General features: G+C 39.2%; 1 protein-coding gene across 1 annotated transcript in view; it reads left to right on the top strand.

Moving 5' to 3' along the window:
- The window catches only part of asz1 (ankyrin repeat, SAM and basic leucine zipper domain containing 1), a 35,996-nt gene extending 9,391 nt beyond the window's left edge, over window positions 1–26,605 (top strand). The window contains exons 4-13 of the mRNA XM_085411137.1: window positions 2,166–2,277; window positions 11,520–11,631; window positions 11,800–11,934; window positions 12,183–12,301; window positions 15,934–16,006; window positions 16,538–16,594; window positions 18,255–18,367; window positions 22,646–22,751; window positions 23,009–23,122; window positions 26,033–26,605. Of these exons, the coding sequence (XP_085267263.1) occupies window positions 2,166–2,277; window positions 11,520–11,631; window positions 11,800–11,934; window positions 12,183–12,301; window positions 15,934–16,006; window positions 16,538–16,594; window positions 18,255–18,367; window positions 22,646–22,751; window positions 23,009–23,122; window positions 26,033–26,206 (1,115 nt within the window). The 3' untranslated portion in view covers window positions 26,207–26,605. The remainder of the gene's footprint in view (window positions 1–2,165; window positions 2,278–11,519; window positions 11,632–11,799; window positions 11,935–12,182; window positions 12,302–15,933; window positions 16,007–16,537; window positions 16,595–18,254; window positions 18,368–22,645; window positions 22,752–23,008; window positions 23,123–26,032) is intronic.
- The last annotated feature ends 1,208 nt before the right edge of the window (window positions 26,606–27,813 follow it).

Here is a 27,813-nt window from a genome sequence, read left to right as displayed (position 1 = left end):
CCACCAAAAAAAACCTCATTTGTCTGCTAAAAGTCCCCAGACCCAAGACCAACGGCACTCGTCAGTGTGTTGATATCTGATATCAATTAATTCTCAGTCCAGAATGCTGAGTTGGACTGTGTGTGACTGATTTCACAGTTTTCTTGGCAATCACTGCTTCAGGCAGGTGAAGGAAACAATTAAATGGAGTAGATGAGGGCTGACGTGTGGTCAGATCCTGATAGCATTTGTCCAAGCAGTGATGCTGAGCAGAGGAATGCATTAGTGATTGATAAAGCTCACCATGCTGCTGTCATGCCCTCTCACTTATTCTCAGGCCTCAGATTTATTTACTCCAGGCCTCTGTAGACGCAAACCAGGCAGTCTGGTTTACACCCACACGAACATAATATAAACACACACAGATATGGAGCCAAACATGCACAGCCACAAAGACACAGAAACCCATATACAGATGTAGAGACCTAGGTATTTGTGCGCACAAACACACATACAGGGAAACATCTAAACGCATTTAGAAGCACACAAGTTAGAGAGTCACTCATTACCGGAACAAACCAGGAATTGAGAGCATTGCCACAGGTCTCAGAATACTTTTATCAGTTTAAGATAAGGAGACAAATCCTCTAAGTCAAAGGGTCCATAAAAGCAGCCACACTTCCTGATGCCAGATAAAACCGCTATCAGTCTCCATTGCTCCATCCAGGTTCAGATATTTTATCCTTTTCTATATCACTGCAAATCATCAATCAAGTAACGTAATTATAAATTAGAAGCATACCATTTTTTTTCCCCAAGAGGTAAATACAGTGATTTAACTACACAATTCTTCAAAAACAAACATGAGACAGAAGGAACACTTGTCCTGTGCAAAAACATGAGCTTCACTGCTACTGGCCAGAAGAAACCATTCAGTAAACAGGTAGGGTACTTTTAAATTCAAGTATTGCAGTTTTCATTACAGCAAAAATGTTGGCAGTAGTTGAGAGAACACTGACTGAAAACCAAGTTTAATTTTAAGGGACTCAATTAGGGGTTTTTATTTATCCATGGTAAAATACCCAAAGCATTGCTCAGTGGTGGCAAGGGGGACAAAAGCATATCAAATACGCAAATAAGATGACCTGACAGAGATTGAAGGAATAGACACAGATTTAAAGGATGTAAGGAACAGATGAACTTAATCAGAAGTTAACAGGAGTGGGAAGAAGAACGGCAGGAAAGGAGGGAAGTTATCTTCAAAATATAACAGGAAGAAATCTAAAAGAGTGAACAGGTTCAAAATCACACACAAAGTGAGAAACGGAAAGAGGGGAACACAGGAGGAACCGTCACGAACAGCAGCTGGTGACAGTAGTTCTTGTTAAGTCTCGGCTTGGTGATCTCTGCATCCACATGTTGCAGGTTCTGGTTAGAGTGGCCCTTCACCTTGCAGTAGTACTATGTTCTTGAGACAGTGGAGGGACTAACTGAAGGAGCAGCTGAATGTTATCATAGACGGCCACAAGAGGAACATGACCAAGCAAACATGCTGGATAGTGGCAATTGGTCTTTTAAAATAAGAGTGAGGGCAAAAGTAAATCAAGGGCAGATAGTGACATTCATTCAGACATTTAAAAACCTAGTAGTAGTAGACATCCGCTATTAATGTAGCCATTAATGTGCCTGGGCAACTGGCCATGTAATAATCACTTGAAAGTGATTTTGTCAATGCAATAACGTAGTATTTGAGGTCTCTAAAATTGGACTATTCTGAAACTGATTTGTTTCTTTGATATCTTTTCATGGTATTACGAGCATCAGCCAAACATGAATCAGCTTTCAAACCCATATAGTATAGTTCTTAATGCTTCCTCTAAAGCTTTACTAGACTCAAACAAGGATGCGTTTTTTGATTGCACGTCCAAGCAGCTGCATCGACACCAGACAACAACGTGCCTGGCATGAGTTTCACACACAGGTGGAATTTGTCAGCTGCAGTCTGTCTGCATCTTCTCCACAAAATAAGCAAAAATGTTGTCTCCATTGTCAGTGGCAATCTTTACATGTGTATAATTGGTGCCAGCTTGATATGGTTTTAATGTATTTTTTTAATAGTCCGAGCTAAACTAAATGTTTATTAAAATAGAAGTGACTCTTAAAATTGTTGTTGTTCTTTTCCACAGATCACTGGACGGTGCTCATGGCCAGCTGCACGGCATCTGCCAGTGAGGACAAAATTGCACGTTGCGTGGAGCTTCTGCTGTCCAGAAATGCTGACCCCAACATGGTGGACAGGTGAGGGAGGGTGCAGATGTGTTTTAGGTCAAAATATTTATGGGATTTTCAACACAGTACGCACAGTCACACCCGTTTTGATGTAGGCCAAATAAAAACACTTCATACTTTTCTAGAACAGGGGAGGAAAAAAACGAGGTGCTGGATCACATTTCCTTTGATGGTTCTCGTATGTTTAGCTGCCATGTGGTAGCATTATGCACCACTGTGCTCCATACAGTGTGTGTATATTTGTGTGTTTTGTTTGGAATGTCCTGTTATGGCATGTACATGTACAGACGGGTATCAGACAGACAGACAAACAAACATAGAGTGTAAAGGGTGGGCAAGAGACTAGAAACTTTTTTACACATTTTGTTGAATTGAACCCAGTCAGTGTGGTGTTGGTAGTTTGTTGGTCCAAAGCCTTGAAGTGTAGGTGAAAAAACAACGCACAACAGAGCGGGCTTTTAAGCACTGTAGCACAGCTGAAATGCTCCTCAAGCTGTGTTGATATGATACCTTGAAAATTTGTGTGTGAAATTTTGGATGCTACCACCTCTTAGTTACTTTAAATAATTAGAAAATTTGCTGTTGTCTGGCTGTGTTTTTGAAAAATTATTAAGGTCTATATTAAGTTGACTGAGTTGCCTGGTTTCCCAGAGGTTTAGCGTGCAGCACCTTCAACCTCTGGATAGCCCATTATGATCCCAAGGGAGGAGACCTGTGCAATAATTTTATAATGTAAATTTTTTTTAGATAATAATGATAAAACTGGAAAAAGATGTCTATGTTTTATGTGACGAGAGATATGTCAGATACGATACCATAAATTTAGATATCTGCCGATACCGATATGAATCCAATATAGTGTATTTTTTTAATCAATAAAACTGTTTTTTTTTAAATATCTTGTTTTTGTATAAGTTCATACTCAAGTTCAAAACAAAACACTAAAGCTATTCTGTTATACCTGTATGCAAAAAAATACACAGCACCCAAATATTTCATAGTTCAGCGAAACTGATCAATCTAATAAACTTAAACCTACTTCATCCTCCCTATTCTGGTATTTTAAAGAGTAAGCAACCTAACTAATAGGGTTCTGAAACTCCCAGCAAAAAAAATAAAAAAATAGATAGGGAACCACCCACCCTCCACCTCATGATGCTTAATCAATGTAATCAACTATAATTTGATGCAGTGAGAAAGAAAATACACAGAAATCAATTATTTTCAAGAATAATTAAATAGATTCAACATCTTTTTTTCAACAGAATTGCAGACTGCACAGATGGTACCTCCACAAAGGAAAAAGTACTATAGCTTACTAGGGTATATTAGACTTAATAGTTACTATATACAGTAATGGACTTCTATACATTTTACATCAGATTAAAACTTTGGGTGTAAGATTCGGATAATTATTTATTAAAAGCTAGACATTTTAAATGAGAATAAGAAAGAAAAGTATGTCTTTGTGCCCCCTTTTCCCTGTTAATGCCCTATCAGCCCCCCTGGCTAAACTTTGCTAGATCCACCCCTTGCGGCAATGTGTGACAGTTGCCACTAGAAGTGTTTATTTGGAATCAGGAAGAGATGTTATCAGAAAGAGTGCATAATTGGCATTGCCGGATTGCTCAAAGCTGTGAGGCCAGTGCCAAAACTGGCTTTGTTCTGATGCTCTGAGCTTTTGGTGTCAAGCCCCATGTATTCAAACTCTGCAATAATACCAGGAGTTTGATGAAGCTGAACTGAATAAAAATGCATCTTGTTTTCCTTTTTACAATGAGCAGAGCAGGTTCAATGTTTTCGGCTTGCCCTGTCTTTTCTCAGCAGCGTGCGCACACAGAGCAACATTCATGTTTCTTTCTTTTACTTCCCTCATTAGGCGTAGGCGTTAATGGGGCCTTTTTAGTGTGTAACATTAATATGTGAATGTTATAATGAATCAGGATTATTTAATTTAATATTCACAATGTTACCAGTCTTGTGCTTTCCTCTTCAGTTACTTACAGTCGATGCAACAGTATGAATGGATCAACATGCCAGAATTAAATCCCCGGTCCACTGATCAGTATTTCACCATCTTTGTCACTTAACTTTAATATTTAATATGAAATAATGTCGAAATTGAGTTTAAAGAAAGAATTAATATTTCACTAAAGGATATTACTAAAAAACATTGTTTTGATGACAGATGTTTTTCAGCCTTCCTGCAGAAAAACATCTGTAAAATAGTGCATAACCCTATTTTTTTTTTTCCTTTCCCTAAAGCGACATCTGTAAATCTCTGAACAAGGGAACGATCCATCTTCTTCCATTTACTAAGATCAACAGCAGACTTTGTGAAAATGATTTGGTTCTGTAATGTGTTTTGCAGCATCTTGGGCTTCAAGTTTCTAACTGTGAAAGATGCAGTGAATGACGGTCAGGTAAGGGCTGAGATTTCACTCAGGATTGACGCTGTTCCTTTGTCCAGGTGCATCTGTTGCACAGCAGTCAGCACCTTCTTCAGGTCCTCTGGGTCTGTGACACCAATCTGGAAAACAGACTGACAGTCTGACTGACAGTGATTACACTGGTTTTGTCTTAGCGCAGCATTTGATATTGTAGATCGGGATAGGCAACTCCAGGCCTCGAGTGTCAGTGTCCTGCAGGTTTTAGATGTGTCCTTGATCCAACACAGCTGATTCAAATAGCTAAATTACCTCTTCAACATGTCTTGACGTTCTCCAGAGGCCTGGTAATGAACTAATCATTTGATTCAGGTGTGTTGACCCAGGGTGATATTTAAAACCCGCAGGACACCGGCACTCGAGGCCTGGAGTTGCCTACTCCTGCTCTATTGGCTCATCATAGCAACTCAGCTCATTTGCAAAGCTAACAAACTGTGTGTTTAACATTACTTCAGAGATGCCCTCATAGCAAGGCTTTCTAACTGCACGATGAGAGATAGCAGCCTATTACGGTTTAGTTTCACATAGTGTAACATAGTGTAACGTAATCTACTGCCAGATCTACTGCGATATAATACACACATCACACTAAATCTGAAAGTAAATAATGTTTTATGTTACACACAGATTTCAGGCTGCCACAAAAACTCTGTTTGTACTGAATTGTTAGTATGTTACTCCCTACATTAACTAGCTGTGTCTTTTTGTTTCTGAATTATACATTTGGTCAATTAGACAGCAAGAGATTTGCAATAGATGGCAACAGATATGACATTTGTCATTGTTATTCATGGACTGTTCCTGTCCAAAGTCATCATTGCAGTTGAAAACAAATTTTGCTTTTCCTTTAAAAAATAGGTCCTAGATTATAGAGGTGTGGAGAAGCACAGAATCCTAGATGTTTGAGTTGTGAAGTTTGTGCACTCTTTGATGATTAGTGGTGCCATGTCATCTGCTGGTGTTGGAGCTGCTTGGTCCATTGTGTTTTATCAAGTACATGGTCAACACAGACAAAAACACAGTAGTATGAAATAAATAGATTCTTGAATTGTAAATTATACAAATATAGGCGTGTAGAGCTACAGAACAAAAGACGGACCTGGAAATTAATTAATGTTGGTACAATAATCATGGAAACACCTCTGGGCACATAACAAAACAAAATGATATGTTGTAGGTCTCCCTAAAACCACGATTTTGTTTTTGTCTGATTTCATACCAAGATAAACAAGAATCCTTGGAAAAATGAAAGCTCTTTTAAAGACATAGGTGTTACCCCAAATTGCACTGGTTGCAACAACATTGTGAAACTTTAATTCAGGGGTCTCCAACTCCAGTCCTCAAGGGCCGCTGTCCCGAAACTTTTCCATGTGTCCCTATTGCAGCACACCTGAATACAATTAGTATGTCATTAGCAAGACTCTATATAACTTGAATGCATGCTGAGGTGGCAATTCAGCCATTTGATTCATGTTACAGCAGCTCATAAATAAATGAACATGGTGCAATAAAAGTATTTTTACAAGTACATTTTTCTGAATACTTACATTTACTTTACTTGAGTAGGGTTAGGAGTTGCCAATCCAGCATGCAGTCAAGTTCTGTAGAGTCTTGCTAATGACCTACTCATTTTTTTCAGGTGTGTTGCAACAGGGACACATGGAAAAGTTTCAGGACACTGGCCCTCGACGAGACGACTGCTTTAATTGAAGCATCTGTGCTGTGGCTAACTTCAAGAGGTGTTGAATGCCAGCTAAAGCGACGATGACAAATATTTTATAGATGCATAAAAAACGTAAAACTCAAAAAAGGTGTGTCTTAATTGACCCTAAGGACTTAAGCAGCTACATTGGGAATTTGACTTTTATATTCTAAATTATATTTATGGCTGCATGTATTAATACAAGCCCCGTACCCAAGCTGGGTAAGTTTGGTATCCATCAGTCTCTGCAGTGATTGGATATAAACTCTGGTTTCCTGCCTCAGAAAAGAACTTGAAAAATGTCCTCTCATGGAAAAGAATGAGGACAGACCATTCTTGAACCACTTTTACTGTTACCATCTGTGGAATTTTGCTGTGTCAAAGTGTGGGTGCAGCCCCCCAGTGGCCTTGTTTAGCTTTCCCTAATCCTCTGCCACACTGTCACAGCCAGAATGTCATTACATGCACGACATATGCCACCTGAAACCCCCTGTTGATACAAAAAGACAGGCTGTAGCATTAGGAAATTGATTGGTTCCTTCTCAGACAAAACATTTGAAGTTAAGTAACAAGACACAGAAGGATGTAGATGAAGGGAGGGGATGAGGAGAGGGGCCAACAGCCCCCAACATTAAAAAAAAGAAAAAGAATGTGAGGTTCATGTGGGTGCAGAGGATAAACCTTCCCCACCTCCTCATCATCTCTTACGTCTGAATATCAAACCAATGATTAACACCAGCTGCTCGTTCCTCCGTTTTAGGGTAAACAAGAATTCTCTGTCATCTCTCACAGTCCTGCAGGAGCACAATGTGGGGTCCATTGCCTCCATGTGTCCCCTGTTTTTTTTTTTTTTTTCCACCTTCACTGTGCTGATCTTTGCTAAACGCATTAAAGGTAATGTACACACCGGATAGGGCTCATTCAGAGACATTTTTAGTGGCTTTTTCCTTGCAGTCATTCAAAAAGTTTGGAAAACATGAGGGGTTTGCAAACTTTGTGATGTAGCAAAAATATTTACTTTGTATTAGTATTTATTTTAATTAGAAAGGAGGCTGCAGAATGTCTGCTGACATTGAAAGCTTTATGAATGGTGTTATACCCATCTCTGCTTCTCAACAATTTTTTTTCTACAGAAAGTCAAAATCGAGATTCTTCATTGAGATAGAAAAAAAGAGAAGTTCTTACTTATTTCCCAAAAGGTTGATTCTGTTCATTTGGACGTTGCGTTTTCAATGGGGGAACTGGAGCATAAACTGGGTGTCATCAGGACACCACAACATAGAGCGAAAACCATCCCCACAGACACAGTGCCCAGGGAAGCAGAAGAACATCACGTCAAGAAGGCCCTGAGTAAATTCCAGCTTGTGGAAGACCTCTCCTATTTTGTTTAGGTCTTATCAGTCTTACAAATGTGATTGTTTCTGTTCTTTCTTCCTGTCTGTATTTAAAAGTTGAATCATACCTCTCCAGCTGCCCAAAACAGCCACAATAGGCTTATCTGTGAGTTTCTGTGATTTTCAGTACCTGTAGAAGAATCCACAGTCTGGGAGAACCTCAGCTGAGAGGCCTTCTCAGCAGGACATCAGATTCATTTTTTCATCTTCTGTTCACATCACTGGCACCAATTTCTGTTGGTTTGCATCACTCAAAAGTGATGTGCTTTGAGTTTGTTATAACATTGGAGATGTTTGCATGACTGCTTCTTTACATTTATGTAATTCTTAGTATTCCTTTTTTGTTTTAAACTTTTTTGTTTTGCACTTTGGCTCGCCTGTCCTCACAGGTACCCAAACTAACTATCTATGCGTAGGTTGGTAGCAGCAATGAGTTACTTTTCCCTTTACTGTCATTTATAGGGAGGAAAGGTGTTGCTCAAGATTCATTATTTGGCAATAGTTATTTTGTCACTAAAGAGAAGATATCTTTCCAGGTGCTTATGTAAATTTATTCATCGTAAAATCTTAAGATTAGATTGTGGAATCTATTTGAGAGTGCTGACCAAGGTGCAGTGAGTCAGATATTTCTGGAAGTCATTGTTCTTCCTCATAGCAGGAACAATTTTTATACTGAATTGTCTGCATATTGATCAGCCCACTGTTTGGGAACGGTCCAGAACTCACAGTGTGAAGGACACACATACAAAGAACACACAGAAGTGGTCTGTGAGTGACCTTGAGGCCTGTCTCACACCATAACAACCCTTGGGAAAATAAAATAGGAGAGGGCATGGAAGCAGAAACTTTATGACCCTTCCTATCTTGTTTTCTTGCCACTCTAGCCACTGATTAGTGAGCACAGAGGCATGTTACTAAAGATGTTGTCATAGCCATTGCCACATTTGTTTGAGTTCACATGGAACATTAACTTGTGATTTCTGGGAATTTGTTAAATGAAGATGTTGATGCGTTTACTGCTCATCATCATCGGTGTTCAGCAAAAACCTCGGATGTGCTGCACAGATTTAGACTCGTTTCACAAACATCACCTCTGTTTAGGGGCACTTCTAAGTTCAAGATGATTTGCTGGCAGTTATGTAAACACCTTTCCCGATCACAGTTTTACCTTTAGGCTTACTCACATATCGTGTTGAACTTAGTTAATCTCTAAAAGTTTACTTATTTAAGTTTTAGACCTGTGAATCAACTGAAGCATAATTGCATGTGAATTGTGAATTATGGATTATTCTTTAAAATGCCTCCTATTTACTTCCTGATGTTTTTTTTTCTAAATGTTTGACATACGCACACACGTACATAGACAAACACACAGTTCCTCATAAAAGAATTAAGTGAAGTGATAAATTGGCCCCTAAACTTTCCCAGCCCTTGGATTGATGTATTTCTCTTGCCTGTTATGTTTGAGTCACAGGTGATAAGACAGAGGACGTACTTTACTGTAGCAGAAGTTATTTGATATAAGGCCGTGTTTAAGTGGAAGCAAACACATGGAGGCAATAGACTAATAACTAACTATAACTACTAATAATAAACAAGAAAGGTTAAAGTTGTTAAAACCAGGGCATTGTTTTAAGACTCCCTGGAATTTGATAGACATGTTTATAAGTGATCTTCACTTATCACTGTAGTGTTTTCCCTTTTCCTGGCCGTTTTTAGTGTGAGTTTTATTTATCAGTCAAGTTTGAGCAGGATTTGAAGGTACATGGACCAAATGGAGAAGAGGAATTTGCTGATTTGCATTTGCTGAAATGAAATGTCAGCTGCCATATGATTATATATCTATTTTAATTATCATTTTTCAAATCTATCTTCATTCATGAAGATGATGAATGAGAGACATGGGATTCAAAGAATCTCAAACTGAAATCTAAGGGTGAACGAGCAATGATGGTAGAAAATTTAACACCTTTCTTTGGAACAAGCCCAAAAGCTTTTCAAGCACATTATATCAAATTTGTATGCAAATCTGAGCATATAATTTTCAATTTCTTTGCCCACTACAATTTTTTTAACTTAACCTCCTAAGACCCGAACTCTTCCACGGCATGCATTTTTAATTTCTCTTTGATATTTGGGCATATTGGGGCCCAATGAATGTAAAAACAAAGAATTACCAGATTTTTTTTAAACCTTATTTTTGTTTTTATGAAAAATCAGAGCCACATTTTGATAGAACAGTAGCAATATAATGTCCTTGTAAGAGGATATCAGGCCCATGTAGAGCAAAATTTAGTATTTTGGTCTAAATAACCCAAAATGTGATGTCCACATATGTGGACGCCAGGTCCTAGGAGGTTAAATAATACTTAAAAATATTTGCCTTCATGCATTTCAGGATGGCTGATGAGAGACGAGACTTGCTTCTAGAAGGACTTTGGTTGATTATACTGCTATTTTTTTTTTCTTTCTCGAGCTTTGTAGCTTTGAAACGGATGGTTAGTCAGCTGGTTGATAAGCTATAGGGTTCTGAAATTCTGAAAACCGTGTAGTGATTGTGACTCGGTAGGTAGCACTCAAGACTGATGGCTCTTTTAGCCTGCATGTCATCAGATGACTCTTTAACTTTTTATTATCTTTTAAAACTTTATCTGCATTCATAAATGTTGTCCAACAGACAGAACAGTAAGTCCACTGGCTATACTGCAAGCACTAAAACACTGGCCGTTGTCCAGAGGCTGATTCAGCAGGGTGCTGTTTTAGTGCAGAGTGCAAGGATCCAGACTGTAGTTGTGGTCTCAATATTTCAGTATTATTGCAACTTTTCAATTATCACTGAATTCATTACTTTTATAATTCAGTGATAGTGGTATATCAAATGTATTTTGTTAAGCTATAAGGCTGAAAAAGTGGCAGTACAAGTACCTGCAGACGTTTTGAAGATGTTTGGGCTGTGACTCTGGAATCTCTACCTGTTCCCACTGTACTATCAATCAAAAATACTCAGTGTAGGTAGCATACCTTTAACAATTCCCCAGTTCTATGATGCCATAGAACTGCTTATCTTGTCTGAATTATGGTACCAAAACATCTTGTTTCTTATGGGTCATCAGCTGTGACTCAGGAGCTTGAGCAGGTCACCTTAATCAACAGCAGGTCCAATCTCTGGGTCTCAATCTCTTGGGAAGATAAGGAATGCATACGTAGGCATGTTGTAGAGAATAAAAGGTATAGAATAAATCACTTTATTGGTAGGTGTGTGTGTCTGTGTGAGAATGTGGCTTGTAGTGTAGAAAGCCTAGAAGTGTTCAGTAAAAACAGACAAATGCTATATAAATGTGTCTATTAACAAAGACATAAGAAAGATCAAAGTAGAAAATCACCAATCTTCATCAAACACTTGTTGAAATGGGGAATGTGGCTGCTCAGTCACTGTGGCTCCAACCTGAAGGACTATCTATAACATGGTATCTACTGCACCCTGGTGGTTTTTCCATATACTATTAATATGTGTACCCATTTTCATTGGTCACTGTACTTGCTGTGTCCTCGTTCAACAGACTAATGTCCATTTCACATTCTCTGCTGCTTCCATGTATTCTCTCCACCCCCAGAATGGTTACTGCTCCATCTAAATTATTTTCTTAAAATTGTCCTTTTCCTTTGTCCTTATCTTCTCTCTGTTTTCTTGCCTGCTACTCCTCTCAGGTCCCAAATGACCTGCCTCATGCTGGCAGCCAGGGACAACTACAGTAAAGTCATCAACCTCCTGGTGTCCCATGGGGCTGAAATCAACATCCAGGAACGCAATGGATACACAGTGTGTTACTTATGTTTGTCAAGTCAAAGTTCTTATGTGGGGGCCTTCAGTTTAACTGTAGCAGACCCTGTAACAGAGGGCACAGTGTAATATATAATGCATAATTTTTATCATGATAACATTTGTACTTTGACCTTATGTATGTAACTAATGTATTTTTTTTGTTAGGCTTTGACTATAGCAGTGCAGTATGGAAGAGAGGAGGCAGTGCTGAAACTCCTCCAGCTGGGAGCAAACAAAACCATCAGGACAAAGACTGGCAAAAGCCCTGCTGATCTGGCTGAGAGCTTCAAACACAGACAGGTACCTAAAGTACTTAGATGCTTTTACATGCCACCTATATGCTTTTAGCATGTCAGAAATGCTTATAAGCATTAATTGAATTGGTTTGGGGGCATGAATCTACCCACTAAAGGGTCTAGTTTGACTCATTGGATGGGCTTATGCAACTTTTAAGTTATTTTAAAGTTACAGTGATGCACTTGTCAAAAACATTTTCTACCATCAGCTGCTTAATCTTACAGAGTTCATGAATATGCGTTTGTTCACAGATTTCGAGGATCTTGGCCTCTTCCTCAAACATCTCTAATGTCCAGGCCTTTGGATCCATGGAGGACACGCTATCTAAATTCTTCAAGACTAACTCTGAATTTCCAACTCCCAAGGAGAGGTAAGATAACTCTGAAAGCCCTAAACTAAACTTGCATGCATTTAGGGCTTTTGTTTGTTTGTTTGGTTGGTTGGTTGTTGTTTTTTATGCAGCAATAGGTGACATTCTTAAAAGGTTTCTCGATTCTGAACCCATCATCACAGAAGCTTCAGATTTCTAAAGTGTTTTATCAATATGGTAGTATTATTTTAACTTGTTTGTCTCCTTTTTTTTTGTTGTTGTTTAATTCCTGTCCGTGAAAACTTGTGGTTGTACAGGGCTGTGAGTTTACAACAGGTAAAAACAATATGTGTTCAGACTTGATTGTCAGTGCTTGAGTGACGATGGACTCTGTTCATACAACTCCTCTTTACACCAATTATCTCTTGTCATTACAAAACTCTATTCCAGTCGTCACTGTAGCTTAATGGCCCCTGTTGGATTCTTAGTGAACCAGTGTCTGTGTGGCAGGTGTTGTTGAACCATTGTCGAACCAGACATAAACAATAATAAACCTTCTGCATGAATGTTTAGTCCATTCAGGCACTGCTGGGCAATTATCATCAGCCAGAAACGTAATTTTAGACCACGTCTGGCACTGTGAATTAGAGGCTGTAAACATTTTAGCTGCCTTTCTCTCTTGTCGGCTACAAAGACGTTAAAACCCATGTTACACATTAAACATGTTATGAACATCATGAGAAGAGAAGCTAATTTCTGAAGCGCGTCATGCCAGCGGTCAGACTGGAACTGCGAGTACTCTGTGGTTACTCTAATGTGTGCGTACTCCTTGTTGCTCTCTTTTGATCCTGAGAGTAGAAAATTATGTCTTTACCCCTTTGACCTCCACGTCAAATGCTGATTTAGAAAGAATGGAAATGTAAAAAATGCAGATCGATCCTCAAAAGCACTTCAGGAGTTTCAGCTTTTTAGCATTGTTGTTTTCTTCTTCTTCTTTTAATCAACAGTAGAGTAGTCAGAAAATCAAATACGTTTTGACTCCCATCCTGTCCCAACAAGTACCGTACTTGGTAGGGATTCTCTGGTAATGAATTTTTTTATGCTGTTAAATGGGAGCAAAAAATCTAAAAAATTTCACTACCTTTCAAAAACCTTCTGAAAATGAATCACCACTTAAAGTGCTAGTAGTATTTAAACAAAAAAATGTGCAAATAGTTCAGATAGTTCCATAAGTTTGAGTAAAGCTAGAAATTAAATCAAAAAGCTTTTTTTCCAGTCCAAAATAACGCGTTTCCAAAGTTTACAGATGATCGTTCATGGATTCACGACTGCAGTGGATGTGCTCTGGAGTGAGGCTTGCTCTTATCTTTGAAATGATGTTCTCAGCTGCTGATAACCATGGTGAAGATGCTCTCTTCCATGACTTCAGCAATTTGAGAGGTGCATAAGCCTCTTTTCAGGACAGACTCATCTATACACCTTTGTTTAATGCAGGACAAAACAGAAATAGAAAAGACTGCTACTAATTAAAAGTTTGTTTAGATACATATTTTGACTGCCTGGCCAAAAAAAAAGTCACCACCTGGATTTAACTAAGCAAATAGGTACAAGCCTCCTATTGGACAATTACTGCATGGGCGATTATCTTTCAGCTGGCAACAAGTTATTTATCCCCGAGTGGTGCAATGAGTTTCTTCTCATTTCATAAACAACCATGTCGAAAGACACATCTCGTGGTCGTGGAAGAGATGTTAGTGTGTTTGAGAGGGGTCGAATCATTGGTATGCTTCAAGCAGAGAAAACATTTAAGGAGATTGCAGAAACTACTAAAATTGGGTAGAGAACTGTCCAGCGCATTATTAAAAAGTGAAAGGATAGTGGGGACCCATCGTCTTCAAGGAAGAAATGTGGCCGGAACAAAATCCTGAATGATTGTGATCGGTGATGAAGTCAAATCGAAGAAAAACAACAGTAGAATTCAGGGCTATGTTTACTAGTGCAAGTAAAAGCATTTCCACACACACAATGCGAAGGGAACTCTAGTGATTGGGACTGAACAGCTGTGTAGAAACCAGTAATCAGTGAGGCAAACTGGGAAAAAAGGCTTCAATTTGCTATGGAGCAATGGGAGGTGGTCATGTGGTCCAGATTTACCCTGTTCCAGAGTGATGGGCGCATCAGGGTAAGAAAAGAGGCAGATGAAGTGATGTACCCATAATGCCGAGTGCCTAGTGTACAAGCCTGTGGGGGCAGTACTATGATCTGGGGTTGCTGGAGTTGGTCAGGTCTAGGTTCAGCAACAGTTCAGCAACCTGACTATACTGAATAATCAGGTTATTTCACCAATGGGTTTTTTCTTCCCTGATGGCACAGGCATATTCCAAGATGACAATGCCAGGATTCATTGGGCTCAAATTGTGAAAGAGTGGTTCTGGGAGCATGAGACATCATTTTCACACATGGATTGGCCACCACTGAGTCCAGACCTTAACCCCATTGAGAATCTTTGGGATGCGCTGGAGGAAGCTTTGCGCAGCATCAATGCAAGATCTTGTTGACAAATTAATGCAACACTGGGTAAAATAAATCTTGTGACATTGTAGAAGCTTATTGAAACAATGCCACAGAGAATGCTTGCCGTAATCAAAGCTAAAGGTGGTCCAATGAAATATTAGAGTATGTGACCTTTGGGTTTTTTTGGTCAGGCAGTATATTTATTATTGTTTCTCAGATGGTCAATGCCAATTAATCTGTTTTAACTGACTTAAAAAAAAAAGAAAGAAAGAAAAATTCCCTTGTGGGCAGTTTATCCTTCATGCCCCAGTCTGGGAGGTTGAGGGGTGCTGTCTCGACAGTGTAGGTGACACTGCCCCGATAGCTTCCTGTGGTGTATTGCAATTACAAAAACACATTTAAGTAGTTTTAGTATATGACACGTTGACAATAAAATACAGCGTCGATGAATTTTTATAATCTTATGCCATCGAGTCGTTGCAGCCCTCATGTAGACAGGGAGTTCTTCTGGAACTTCAGCATAAATGCTATAGAAAAACAAGTACACTTATAAGCACAGGAAAACTTAGACACAGCACAAAATATAGTGCAAATTCACCAGAATCACAGTGATACCACATACAACCTAAAAAATATTCTTTTATAAAAATCTGATACCAAAGATATAGTGTGTTTTATTTTTGTAATTAAAAAGTGTCCCTCACTAAGCTAACTGGTCATTGCTGTTGTGAAATCAGTTCTTTCTCATAGACTAAATATTTGCAGTAGCTAACGTTATACATAAGCTTTACAATATATCTGGTAACTTGGGCACCATCTTGACATTTCATTGTGTCCGGTCAACAGAGTACAATGTTAACATTAAAAAAAAACTGTCTGCTAACATTACGCCAGCGATTTAAAATTAGTTTTTAATAAAGAAGTTTATATGTTTAAGGACATTTTTTTTCTATGGTATTAGATTGAGGATGGCATCTTAGATTCAACAGTAAAGTGTGAAGTTTATTAAAAATCTATTAAAAGCTATGAATATTTGGTTGAGAAAGTTGTTTTTGTTGTAAACTGGACGGTGCAGAAGTGTTTAGTTGACTAGTTGTCCACACCCTTTGCCACATGGGTTAATATTGTGTAATAACTCAGTTAGCTGTAAGTCACAGTGGAATTTCTGCCCTGTTCAGTGTAAGCAAGCTTGATGACCTGGAGCTCCTCCTGCATGGCCTTAACCTGGGCTACCTCACTGACATTATGACTGTAAGTACTCTAGTGCACCCAGCAATAGGATATGTCTGTATGTTGGTGTGTTTTTCTCTGATCAAAAATGTATATTTTGAATGCATAGTACTTTTTTTTAAATATGAAAGATTTCTCTTATCTCAAAAATTGTAGGATATTGAGCAGATATGGTGTGTTATTGGACACAGTGTGATATATTATTGATGTAATAGGTGAGCTACAGCGAAATGAGCACAGCTGCCTTATTGACACAGATACGTCTAGGCTTGTGTCTTGTAGGAATGTGTCTTGTAGTTTACATATTTTACTTGGTACTAAATAATAGATGTAATGTGCTGGATTAGCTTGGCCTGAATTAAACTCGGGGTGAGCTTTGTTTTTAGGCCCTATCTGATTTATGTGGACCAGCGTTGACAGCTGCAGGTGGCTTTCTGTTACTGTATGGAAAAGTGTTATGCAGGTACATCTGCTTCAGGTTGTGAAGTTTTGATTTGGTAAATGTTGAGTGATCTTTTCTGTTTTTGGCTTTCCACATACACACATGCACAGGAAAATGATATCACCTGGAGTTACCTGCTGACCATGGAGGAGGACGACCTTAAGAAGGTAGAGGATGTCTGTAACATCTGTGTGTCTGTCAGCTCTCTTTTCTGGCTGCCAGATTTGATGATGACCGAGAAAGAGAGAGGAGTAGCTGCTGATGTCACCCTTTAAGAAGAGATTAAACGGATACGTATTACACTTACTTCTGCAGTATGGGAGAGAAATCAAAAATGTGTAAAAGGTGAATGTATGCAAAATGTTTGCATACACTGTATATAATTCACAGTAAATTAGAGGCAATCAACTGATCAAATTATATGGAAGCATGATTAAACTTCAGAAAAGTTTACTTTATATAGCATCGCTCAAGCACCGGGTGTTCAAAGTACGTCACAAAGAAAAATAAATAAATAAAACTAAAAGAGAGAATACGGGAAAATGATAGAAAATATAATATTAATTCTATGGTGTAGCTACATTATTTAAAAGCAGTTCTGAGTAATACCGTTTTGAAACTTCTTTTTAAACAATAGCTTCGGTTGGAGAAGATCTCACTTTAGTGGTATAAATGGAACGGTTCTTATATAGAGCTTTTCTACTTTACCTGAACACTCAAAGTGCTTTATACAACTACTCGCCCCGTTCACACAAGCACTTTCTTTGCTTTTTCTATACAAGTGGTTTCTAACATTCACACACATATGGAGAGCAACTTGGGGTTGATATCTTGCCCAGGGATATTTGGCATGCAGACTGGGGCAGCAAGGGATCAATCCACCAGATTTCTAATTAGTAGACCTGTTCTACCCCCTGAGCTACAGGGGTCCAAGGTTCTTCATACTGTATAATTACCGTATTTTTCGGACAATACGGCGCACTGTCGATTTTTGAGAAAAATTTAAGGATTTTAAGTGCGCCTAATAGTGCGGAAAATATGGTATACTATACTATATTGTATGAATGGGGTCTATAAGGCACATTGATGATTTAGAGGAAGAAACTGCATTTGCATTACATTTTTGGTGAAGAAATTCATAAAGTCATTGCTAATTAAGTGAATACTTGGTTTAACAGAGGTCAGGCTCTCTGTCAGCCTGGCTTCAATGTGGAAATGAAACCTGGGGTTGTTCCTGTTTTATTTAATCAGTGATAAATAGTAAGGTCTCCTAGCTTTACAGATGGCATTTTTTTGTAATAGAGTAACAACCTATTTTTTCAGACTATATGAAGATCTTCTAAATGAGTGGAATGCCATTTCCTCTTCAGTTTGTATGTGGTCTGCTTCATGATGTGCATTTGTATGTTATACAAGGAAGTCAAGCATGTGTGATATGTTGCATTCTTCTTTTGAGGTTTTGAGGTTGTATGTAGTGAGGGTGTAAGAATTGTTCCTGTGACTCATCAGATTTCCTGTGTATTTACTAGTGTATTATGATCTACAGCAGGGGTGGGGAACTCCAGGTCTCAAGGGCCGGTGTCCTGCGGGTTATACACCTGAATCACATGATTAGTTCGTTACCGAGCCTCTGGACAACTTCAGGACATGTTGAGGAGGTAATTTAGCCATTTGAATCAGCTGCGTTGGATCAAGGACACATCTAAAACCTGCAGGACACTGGCCATTGAGGTCTGGAGCTCCCCACCCCGATCTACAACATCAAATGCTGCGCTAAGACAAAACCAGTGTAATCACTGTCAGTCAGACTGTCAGTCTGTTTTCCAGATTGGTGTCACAGACCCAGAGGACCTGAAGAAGGTGTTGACTGCTGTGCAACAGATGCACCTGGACAAAGTGGACCTGGAAACAATCAGGCAACTGGGACCTGCAGACAGTGGGTAAGGTTACAGATCTTAACATATGTTAAGTTTACCCTGAAGCCTTCCTTGGTGCCAACATGTTGTTTTTTGTTTTTTATTTTATTTATAAATTTATTTACTTTTTGCTCTTTAAAAACAAAAATAGTTAGTATTTTATTACTGTATTGTTCTCAACAGTGTATTTAACACCAGAACCAGCAAATGTTTTGACTGAGTCGTCAAAGTGTGAACTAAAAATGAGAGCCTTCAGTTTTCTGGCCCCTGTGGAACCAGCTTCCAGTTTGGATTTGAGAGACAGACACACTCTGTACTTTTAAAATGATGCCTAATAGTTTTCTATTTCTCAAAGCTTGTAGTTAGGGCTTGATCTGGTGACCCTGAACCATTCCTTAGCTACAATGCAGTAGGCTGACGGTGCCGGCGGTTTTATTCTGTGATGCATTGAGCTTTTCTTTTTCACTTCTTCACTATTTTCTGTGTTTATACATCACTCCTCTGTTTTTGCCTCCTTTTATGGCAAAGAGAGACCTTTTGTCCTGTCTCTCTTTGTTCTCCCCTCCCCCCACAACCAGTTGCAGTTGCTGCCCCTCGTTGAACCAGGTTCTGTCCAAGGTTCCTGTTAAAAGGGAGTTTTTCCTTCCCACTGTCATCAAGTGCTTGCTCACAGAGTTTTGTTTCAAATATTTTAAGGTGTTTACATTAAATAAAAGTATCTTTATGTGACTGGTGCTGGGAATAGATACTATATAAATGAAATTGATTTAAATGGAACTGAACTCAATTTGTTAGAGGTTTTCTTGTGAATATTTTTCAGGAAGGAGGTCTTCAAATTAGAATGAAAATTAATAGAATCAGGGCTTTCTTCAGTGCATAAAAATCATTGTAGAATTTGGTGTCAGAAAACTTGTCAATCCTGAAAGAATTTGAAAACCTCAGTCTGCCAAGAATATTTGATGAGGAGCAAGTAAAAAAAAACATTCACAAACACTCTGCATGAAGACAGAAACAAAGTTGACAGTAGTAGCAAAATTTTAAACACTTGTCAGCCCCACACCTTAAACCCTCCCCCACATTCAGCCCACTTCCATCTTTTTGTGATGCTCCATTTGTCCTCCTCCACTGGAAGTCGTCCATCAACCCTATAAGCATCTCACTGTCCTGGCTCTATCTCCCTCCCCCTTATCTCCATAGCCGTGCCCAAGCTGGGACTTAATGGTTTAAGCGGAGCTGTAATGATTTGTAAGGTGAAGGTGATGGGTGGTTGCAATGAACAGAGCGTCAGAGGCCAGACAGTCATCAAACCGCACCCCATCACTTAATGAATCCTCTGCTGAACAGGACTCGTTTTCTTTGCCTTTCTCACCTGCAGGATGAGAGACACCCCAGGCAGTCGGTTAATAACTGGGATGAAAATCTTTATCAGGGCTAGAACTCTGTAAAAGCTCCTTCAGGATCTAAACACTGAAAAAAAGTTGGATACATAGTTGGCAGCAGTGGTAAAATGCTTGGAAAGGACTATTAGTTTACGTCAGTATTTGTTCCTATACACCATAGGTTACAATCTTACAGATGTTTTATTGCCAAGTGGATGCATTTATCACATTTGTGGGTCTCGAGAGTTTTTGTTCACATGTACAGATTCTGTTTTTAGCAGAATCTAGCTAAGTAGTTGTAACAAGTCTGAAATGGGGGGAAAGAGGTCTTTATGTCTTTTATCCTGAATATGTGGTGTAGCTGTTAAGCCATAAAAGGGTTGAGTGCCTACAAAAGGTTTGGAAGGAGTTGCTACTCCAAGTGGTAGACTTAAAGTATCTTGGGGTTTTGTTTGCAAGTCAAGGGATAAGAAGCTCAGTCATACAATCGTTTTCGTTTGCAGTTTTTGAATTTGTCACAGATTGGTGTCCTTTGCTTAATAATGCTCAACTATGATTAACATTTTCTTTCATTATTTATTGACCTGTGGGGACATGTTTCAGTTCCAAAAATCAAATCATAATCCTTGAAAAGTTTAATAATATGTTTTATGGGTTGTAGTTTATTTCGGAGACAAATATATTTAAAAGTACCCCAATGTTTTGGCATGACAATGGGTGATTGAAGACCTGCTGGGCCAGGTGGCTTGCACTACATAAGCCACCTCCACCTCCAAACAAAACATTGTAAAACCCAGACTGTTCAAATGTAAGCAAGTAAAGTAAAGCACCAGATGTGTTTTTCAGGATTATTGTACTGTCCGGAAGTTGTAAACCTAGCTTATGTTTCATTATTCATCTTAATATAACTTTAAAAATAATTGACTTTGATGATATATAAGAATTGACTTTTAAAATGATGGTAAACATTACCTATGGCAAAGTAAAAGCCTTGTAAGGAAGGATTGCATTGCTGTTCTACTGGAAGTTAAACAATAAACATAAAACTATATAAAAATAATAATTGCAGGTCTAAATGTGTCTGAATATGTTTTTAGTGTGAGAGAAAGCAATTTGGTCCATGTCTCAGTGGTAAGGCTGTGTTTTTGTTCAACTGCTTGAATCAAAGCTGAGTCTGCGCTTTGGTTATGATATTGTAGTGGTGTATGAAATTCTAAAAATGGTTTCACTGGCCAAACAACGTATCACTCCACTCCCAGCAGCTACCACTGAGCAAGGCATTTGCTGGGTTTGGTTTGAAAAAGACAGGGAAGCTTAATGGTTTCTCAGCCCTCCCAAAAATCCCCAGATAAATAATTTTCAGTGGCTCTCATGCATCCTCTGTCAGCACTCAAACATAATGTCTGTTATGCCTTCAACGACCTGCCCACCCAGGCCCATCATCACTCTCTTCCCCCTAGATAAACTAACAGGAGGAAGAAGGGAGGAGAGGGTGCAGCACAGGCTGACTGACAGTGTTTACTCGCCCCTGTGACAGAGTGTGAGGAGGGCCGGAGTGGCTGGCTGCCCAGTCCCCTCAACGAGGGAAATGTACCATTAAGATAAGAGCTATCAATATTCCACAGGTCCAGAGGATGGGAATAGAGAGGGACGGCGTTTGATTAATCTAAATAACTAGTCATTTAAGGTGCATGTTTTCAGAGAGGGATGACAGCATTGGGTTAGTGCGAGGAGGAGGTGCGAACAAGGCTTGGCCACCTGCTCGGTTTGCTGTAGCATGTTAAGGTTATCGCCAAGAAAATGCCTGGAGCTCGTTAATGCAAAGCTTCATCCAAACTACCCATTAGTCTGCACTATCATAGCTGAGCATCTTCAGCTAATTCTGCCTTGCTTTTTTCATGTGGACCTTCCTTTCAGCTTTAGTTTTTAGACAAGTAAACCACTTGACCTTATTTTTAAATGTCAGAGAGAGTTATTCATCTATCTAAAGATTAAGTAGGATTGGTTTTCAGGTTATTAACCAACCAGCTGGTTTGTATAGGACCTTGTTTTTTTTGTTGTTGTTTGTTTGTTTTGTTTTTTTAAAGGAAGGTTTGTTTACAGTCAAATCTAAGACCAACTTTTTTGATAAATGTCTTGATAAGTGGTATAATATTTTATGACTAATAATATTTGCCATACACTTCAAATGCATTAACCTCCTAGGACATGGTGTCCACATAGATGGACATTTTGGGTTGTCTAGACCAAAATACGAAATTTTTCTCTCAAGGCCTGATATCCACTTATGAGGACATTATACTGCCACTGTTCTGTCGAAATTTAAAACAAATGTCCTCATATGTGAATTTATTATTCATTCGTTAGCATCTTAATATAACCTTAAAAATAATTGACTTTGATGATATAAAGAATTGACTTTTAAAATGATGGTAAACAGATAATTAATCTCAGAAACAAAAATCAGGTTAAAAAAAATTAGGTAATTCTTTGGCTTTACGTTCATCAGGTCCCAATCGGCCCAAATATCCATCCATCCATTCGCTTCCGCTTATCCTTTTCAGGGTCGCGGGGGGCGCTGGAGCCTATCCCAGCTGTCATAGGGCGAGGGGCGGGGTACACCCTGGACAGGTCGCCAGTCTGTCGCAGGGCCATCACACAGGGACAGACAACCATTCACACTCACATTCACACCTAGTGGCAATTTGGATTATCTAATTAACCTATACCCACAAGTGGGGATCAGCCCAAATAGCAAAGAGAAATTAAAAATGCATGCCATGAAAGAGTTTGGGTCTTAGGTGGTTAAACAGAATAACATGAAAGATATGTACCCTATGTATGAAAAGATTGGTTTTTTTTTTAATTAAAAATTTTGTGCTCATTTTATCAGGCCTTTCTCATAAGTTCCACATGTTTGCAGGAGTGAGGAGCTGCAAAACTTCCTCATAAGTATCAGTCAGCAGTGCTGCTACCTGACAGAGACCATTCAAGACGTCTTAAATCGATTCCCTCGCCAACCCGCTCAGGTGCAGCTCATACCCTCTTTACCTGTCCAGTTATTAGGATTTTACCAACCACGAGATAAACAACTATGACTGGCCAAATTCTGTGTCTATTAAAAATTTCATAAATAAAATGTATAACAGATCTAATGGAAAATGTGTTTGCCAGCTAAAAGTTTTCAATTCACTATTTTTTGCACATGACTTCCTTTTATCTCGTCTTTCATCCCACTACATTTGTGACATAAAAATCATCACCATCTCTCTCTGCCTCTGAGAAGTTGGTTTTCTCCCTGGACCCAAAGAAGGAGGCTCAGACCATCTGCAACCAGCTAGTGGTCCAGACAAAAGATCTCCAAAAGGAAGTCACCTGCCTCCGCAATCTGCTTTGCCAGGTTGACGCACACACACGCACACACATGCATGTACATTTTGACATTATTTATCTTATAAATCACTGAAATGATAAAAATTAAAAAATCTATACACAGTATATTTGTTTTTGAGGCAGTGGTAATTTTGGCCTCCACACAGCTATAACAACATTGGAGAAATAAATTGTTGTATTATATGGTTGTATTATTGTGGAGTACTACAATATATTACAATACAAAGTGGCTGTTGTTGTGGTTTGGTGCTATGTAAGTACAATAAAATGACATTTGTTGTTGATTGTAACAGTAAATACAAAATGTGTCAATGCACTGGTAACAAGATAAAAGTATGAATAAGAGTAAAATCTGTCAGACCTGACACTAATACTGATATATATGTGATTAAATTGAAAGCACATCCAAGTCAATTTAAATTGCTTTCATACAGTGCTCACTGTTACTCTTTGCACTACTGAGGATTAAAAGCAGTTTGGAAAAGCCATAGTTACATGTTGTGTTATATGTATTCTGGCGAGCTCGAACAGGTATGTGCAGGAGTGTTTACATATGTGCACCTGACTCTATGTGCATGTGTGTGCGTGTTTGCATTTGTATTCCAAGAGGAGAGAGTTGTTCCTGACAGAGCAGAATCCTCACAGCCCATAAGTCAGAGCTGCTGTGACATCGACCTGTCAGCATGCAGACGATGAGGTGGAGGGAAGGCAAGGGTGGGGGCAGAGGGAAGCAAGGAAAGGATTCGGGTTGGCGGGGTGAGGGAGTTTAAAAAGGGAGAAAAGAGCACACTGTAGAGGTGTGGGCATGTTGTAAGAAAAGGAGGTGGGATAGTAGTAGGTGCAGAACTGGCTTACTAAAAGGTGCCAGTATACCCCACTTAAAAGCTTTAGCAAGTTTTACAGTGGCAGGAGGAAGGCTTCATTTCTCGACAATTTATTTTTCACCTAGAAGCATTGTGTTGCAATTCAGACCTTGAGGCCTGTGAAGTTAAGTACACTCATGTCAAACTCCAGCCATTTGCACATTGCCTGCATATCAGTTTAGAGTCTTATTATATTTGGGACCCTGTAATTTAGTTGTGGTCTTCAGGGCGACATGATTCAGTGTACATGCTAAACTAGACAGGCACAGCTACACTGTATTTGGTAGCAGAAATATAACGTTGATGCTGAAGGTGGAGGGAGGTGTATGCTTTTATGGTGAGAAAAGAGAGGCCTGTGTATCTTGCTGTTTAAAACACATAGCAACAGAGATATGGAAACATGTGCGTGGAACCTTTAGGAAACTACTGAACTGAAAAGAGGTATGAAGCTACATTTTAAAAAAATATTTCTGTGTGCCAAATCTCATAGTGATGGAAAGTTTGATCATAGCAGAGAAACTGATGAGTTGGGCTTTTTGAAATACAACAAAAGTAATTTGAAATTTGTTTTTTGTTTGTTTGTTTTTATATGTATCAAATGTTACACCAGAACATACTACACTAGACTTTATGCCACATGTAAAATACATGATCACAAAGACACTGCATAAGATTCCTTGGGCCACTCACCCTGTTGGCTGAGCCTTAGCCCGTGGGCCCTGGTGGATGCAGCCAAAGAGGAGACATGGGCTGGCGAATGTGAGCACACCACTCACAGGAAGAAGCCTAGGGGTTGGTACCATAGGGGTTACAGAAGTACTGTAGGGGCCTTGCCATCAGAGAGGGGACATAAAAGCCTGAGCTAGTTTGTGAGATTGAGAAATACTGGCTACAGATGGGCTAAGCTTAGTGCACAGTTGGGATCTGTAACCAGTCTCCTGGAAAGGGGCTGGACTCATCCAAGTGTGACTTGGAGGAACGTGACTTGGGAGAACAGTGCCTGATCTGAACCCAAGCGGTTTTTGTTATTGGACTTGTGTGCAAACACCATTTAAAACATAAATATATTCAAAAGTGCACATAGCAACAGGACACTCGACCGCAGGTCGACGGTCAGTTTTGAAAATTTATCATCAGATCTGTAGCTGTACGTTCTGGAAACTCAGGAGAAGAGAGGAGGTCAGGTGGCAGAAGAGGATGTTGGACAGTGAGTGTGCATTGGGCGTGTCTGGTAAAGGCCCTGGTCCATGAGATCTTTAATTCCCACCTCTAGCAGAACTTGGACAGCATTCAGAGGTCATTTTTTCTGAAAATCGTGTTAATCGTGATAGTTTAAAATCATTTATCAAACTGTATTTTTTAAAAAGTACAAAAATTAAAATTACCATAACATAAACTTTAGTGTTGTAACATTACCACAAACAGACTGTGCTCCTCTGTTTAAAGAAAAGTAATTATGATGTAAATGAGTGGAAAAAACGGCATATACCTCCTGTTAGAATACCATCCTCCGTCACTTACCAGAAGCACTTCCTTCTTGGTCAAACCACAGGTTCCTAAGTCATAATTTCTGGTATTAAACAGAATTTAAGCCCTTTGTATCCTCCAACCTTCTCACATGACTGGGATTTAGTGTGACAGTGTCACCCTGTAGCTTGAAAAATCAGAGGCAGCATAATTCCTCTGTGACTTGACTTTAACTGATGAATCCCTGAGGATTTGGCACAGGAAGTTTTGGTGACTCAGGTCTGAGTCATGCTGTGGTGGTGAGATGGGACCAGACATGCTCTCACTCACACATCGAGCTGGTCTCAATTTGATTCCCACCCAACAGTGACTCAGCAGCTGTTTCCCACCCATTCAAGCCTTCCACTGGTCTGACTAGTGCAACTGCTATAATCCGGACTGGATTAGATTAAACTGACCTGTGACCCTTGTACTTCCTGCATTAGTTCAGATTGGCCTTACCTCAGGGTCAGATGTGTGTTTTTATGTTTACATTCGTATTTGTGTGTGTGTCCCATGTTAATCTGACTTTGTTGTCCTCTCTTTAGATGGAAGAATTCAAAGATTCCTGTCAGCCTCCTCAGCCTGGTTTCCATAACAACAGGAGGATGTGGTCTCTGACCACCAGATTTGCTCTGAGCACTCTCGGAGTCACCTTCCTCGTACTGCTCTACAAAGCTTCCAGTGGCAAGGTTTCCCTACAGTGCAGGGATACTTTTTGATCGCCTCACAGATTTGTGAGGTCTTTTGTGTTTGTTGACTGTAGCTAAAAAGTTGGATAAGTATTGTGTTTATATGTGTTACGGGTGTTTGACAGGCATTCAGTTTTAATTTTGCTACAGTGGGTTTTTTTCCCAGTTTGTTTTGACTTGTCACTGAGTTTAATTCTTATTCTTTTTAAGTTATTTTATATTTTAATGGTTTGAACAATTAAAGTTTTTCTTTTGAGAGTACGTTTCTTGTATGCTCGATTTAAGGTTGAAATCGGGATGCTTTCTATATTGGTGCCTGCCAGATGTTGAGTATAGAGTCTTGGCCATCACCATCAGTGTTTTGAAACTAAAGACAAGCAAGTGGTGTATCTGATTGGGAAACCAAGGACACTGCACTTTCAACTTGTGGTGACATGCATGTCTATTTGTTTTCCATTTTCAACTAAAAGTGACAATAAACTTAAAGTGACAGACTGAGACCATAAATTCATCAGGAAAGTGTTTGTTGAAGTTACAAGTTTTTGGGGTAGTGGGCTCATTTTTTTCACAGGGCTTCTTTTTGCACCCTGCTGATCATCTTAAAGACTACAGGTGTAAGGCTTTGCAAAGTCGCTGTCCTTAGACCGACTGCTTGATCCTTTGTAATATACAGTCTATAAGAAAACCTAGAGGCATGTGGAAATGTGAAGCCTGCTCTCCCAAATATACAGAAGGATGCAATGCCAAGTTTCTCCGAGTAGTTTATCAGAGGTTTTTTTTTTGTTGCACTAGGTTATTTTGTAAGAGGAAATCATCACATTTATAGGAGCCATAGGTGAATTTTCTAACAATAGAAGGGGGCAGAGTGCTTTTTCTTCTTGCTGGTAGCTAAACTGAGTCTGGCAAACAAACCATAGGTGTGAAAGTGATATCAGTTTTCTCCCTAAATCGCAGAAAGAAATCCAATCTGTATTTCAAAAATGATTCAAGTGGATTCCTGTGATGTTAATGACCAGATTTAGCTTTTGCTGGTTGAATATTTTCAAATGTCCAGCTGATACGTTTAAAAATCACAAACTCTTCAAAGTCCTTATTGTCTGATTTTGTGCCATTTCCTTTTCAGTGTTCACAAACTTTATTGTGCGCAAGTATTATCAAAAATACCTTTCTGTCCGTAAAACATGCAATGAAACTGTGACCTTAATGCGATTTGGTAAGGAAGTGAACAAATTACTCCCATAAAATTGGATTTATATCACAGGCTTATTACAACTACCGCTGCTGCAAAAATAAAGTTGTGTTCAAAGTCCTGATGAGAGCAGTGAGAACGCTCTAAATCTTCTTGTTGTTTTATGGGTTTCTTCCACGGGGATCATGGGAACAATCCAATTTGCCCATTAATCTCATCTGGTCAAAGTCTCCAGACCTCCAGATACACCCCGGGCTAGATCAAAGATGGAGGAAACGCTGTGTGACAGTGGTACAGACTTCACCGGGACACATCAAAAAGACTGACATGGATAATCCAATTGAAATGGACACATCACCTTTAGGTGCTGCTCTGGGAGAATCGGTGCCCAGTTTTTTCCTCCTTTTTTAAGCCATCATTCCTGAGTTATTAGAGTGATAGTTTGTAT

This window comes from Rhamphochromis longiceps, linkage group LG7 (genome assembly GCF_057381845.1).
Source record: "Rhamphochromis longiceps isolate RC_006_pf linkage group LG7, R_longiceps_female_GT1.1, whole genome shotgun sequence".
Lineage (NCBI taxonomy): Eukaryota > Metazoa > Chordata > Actinopteri > Cichliformes > Cichlidae > Rhamphochromis > Rhamphochromis longiceps.
This window is presented reverse-complemented; position numbering and strand designations above follow the sequence as displayed.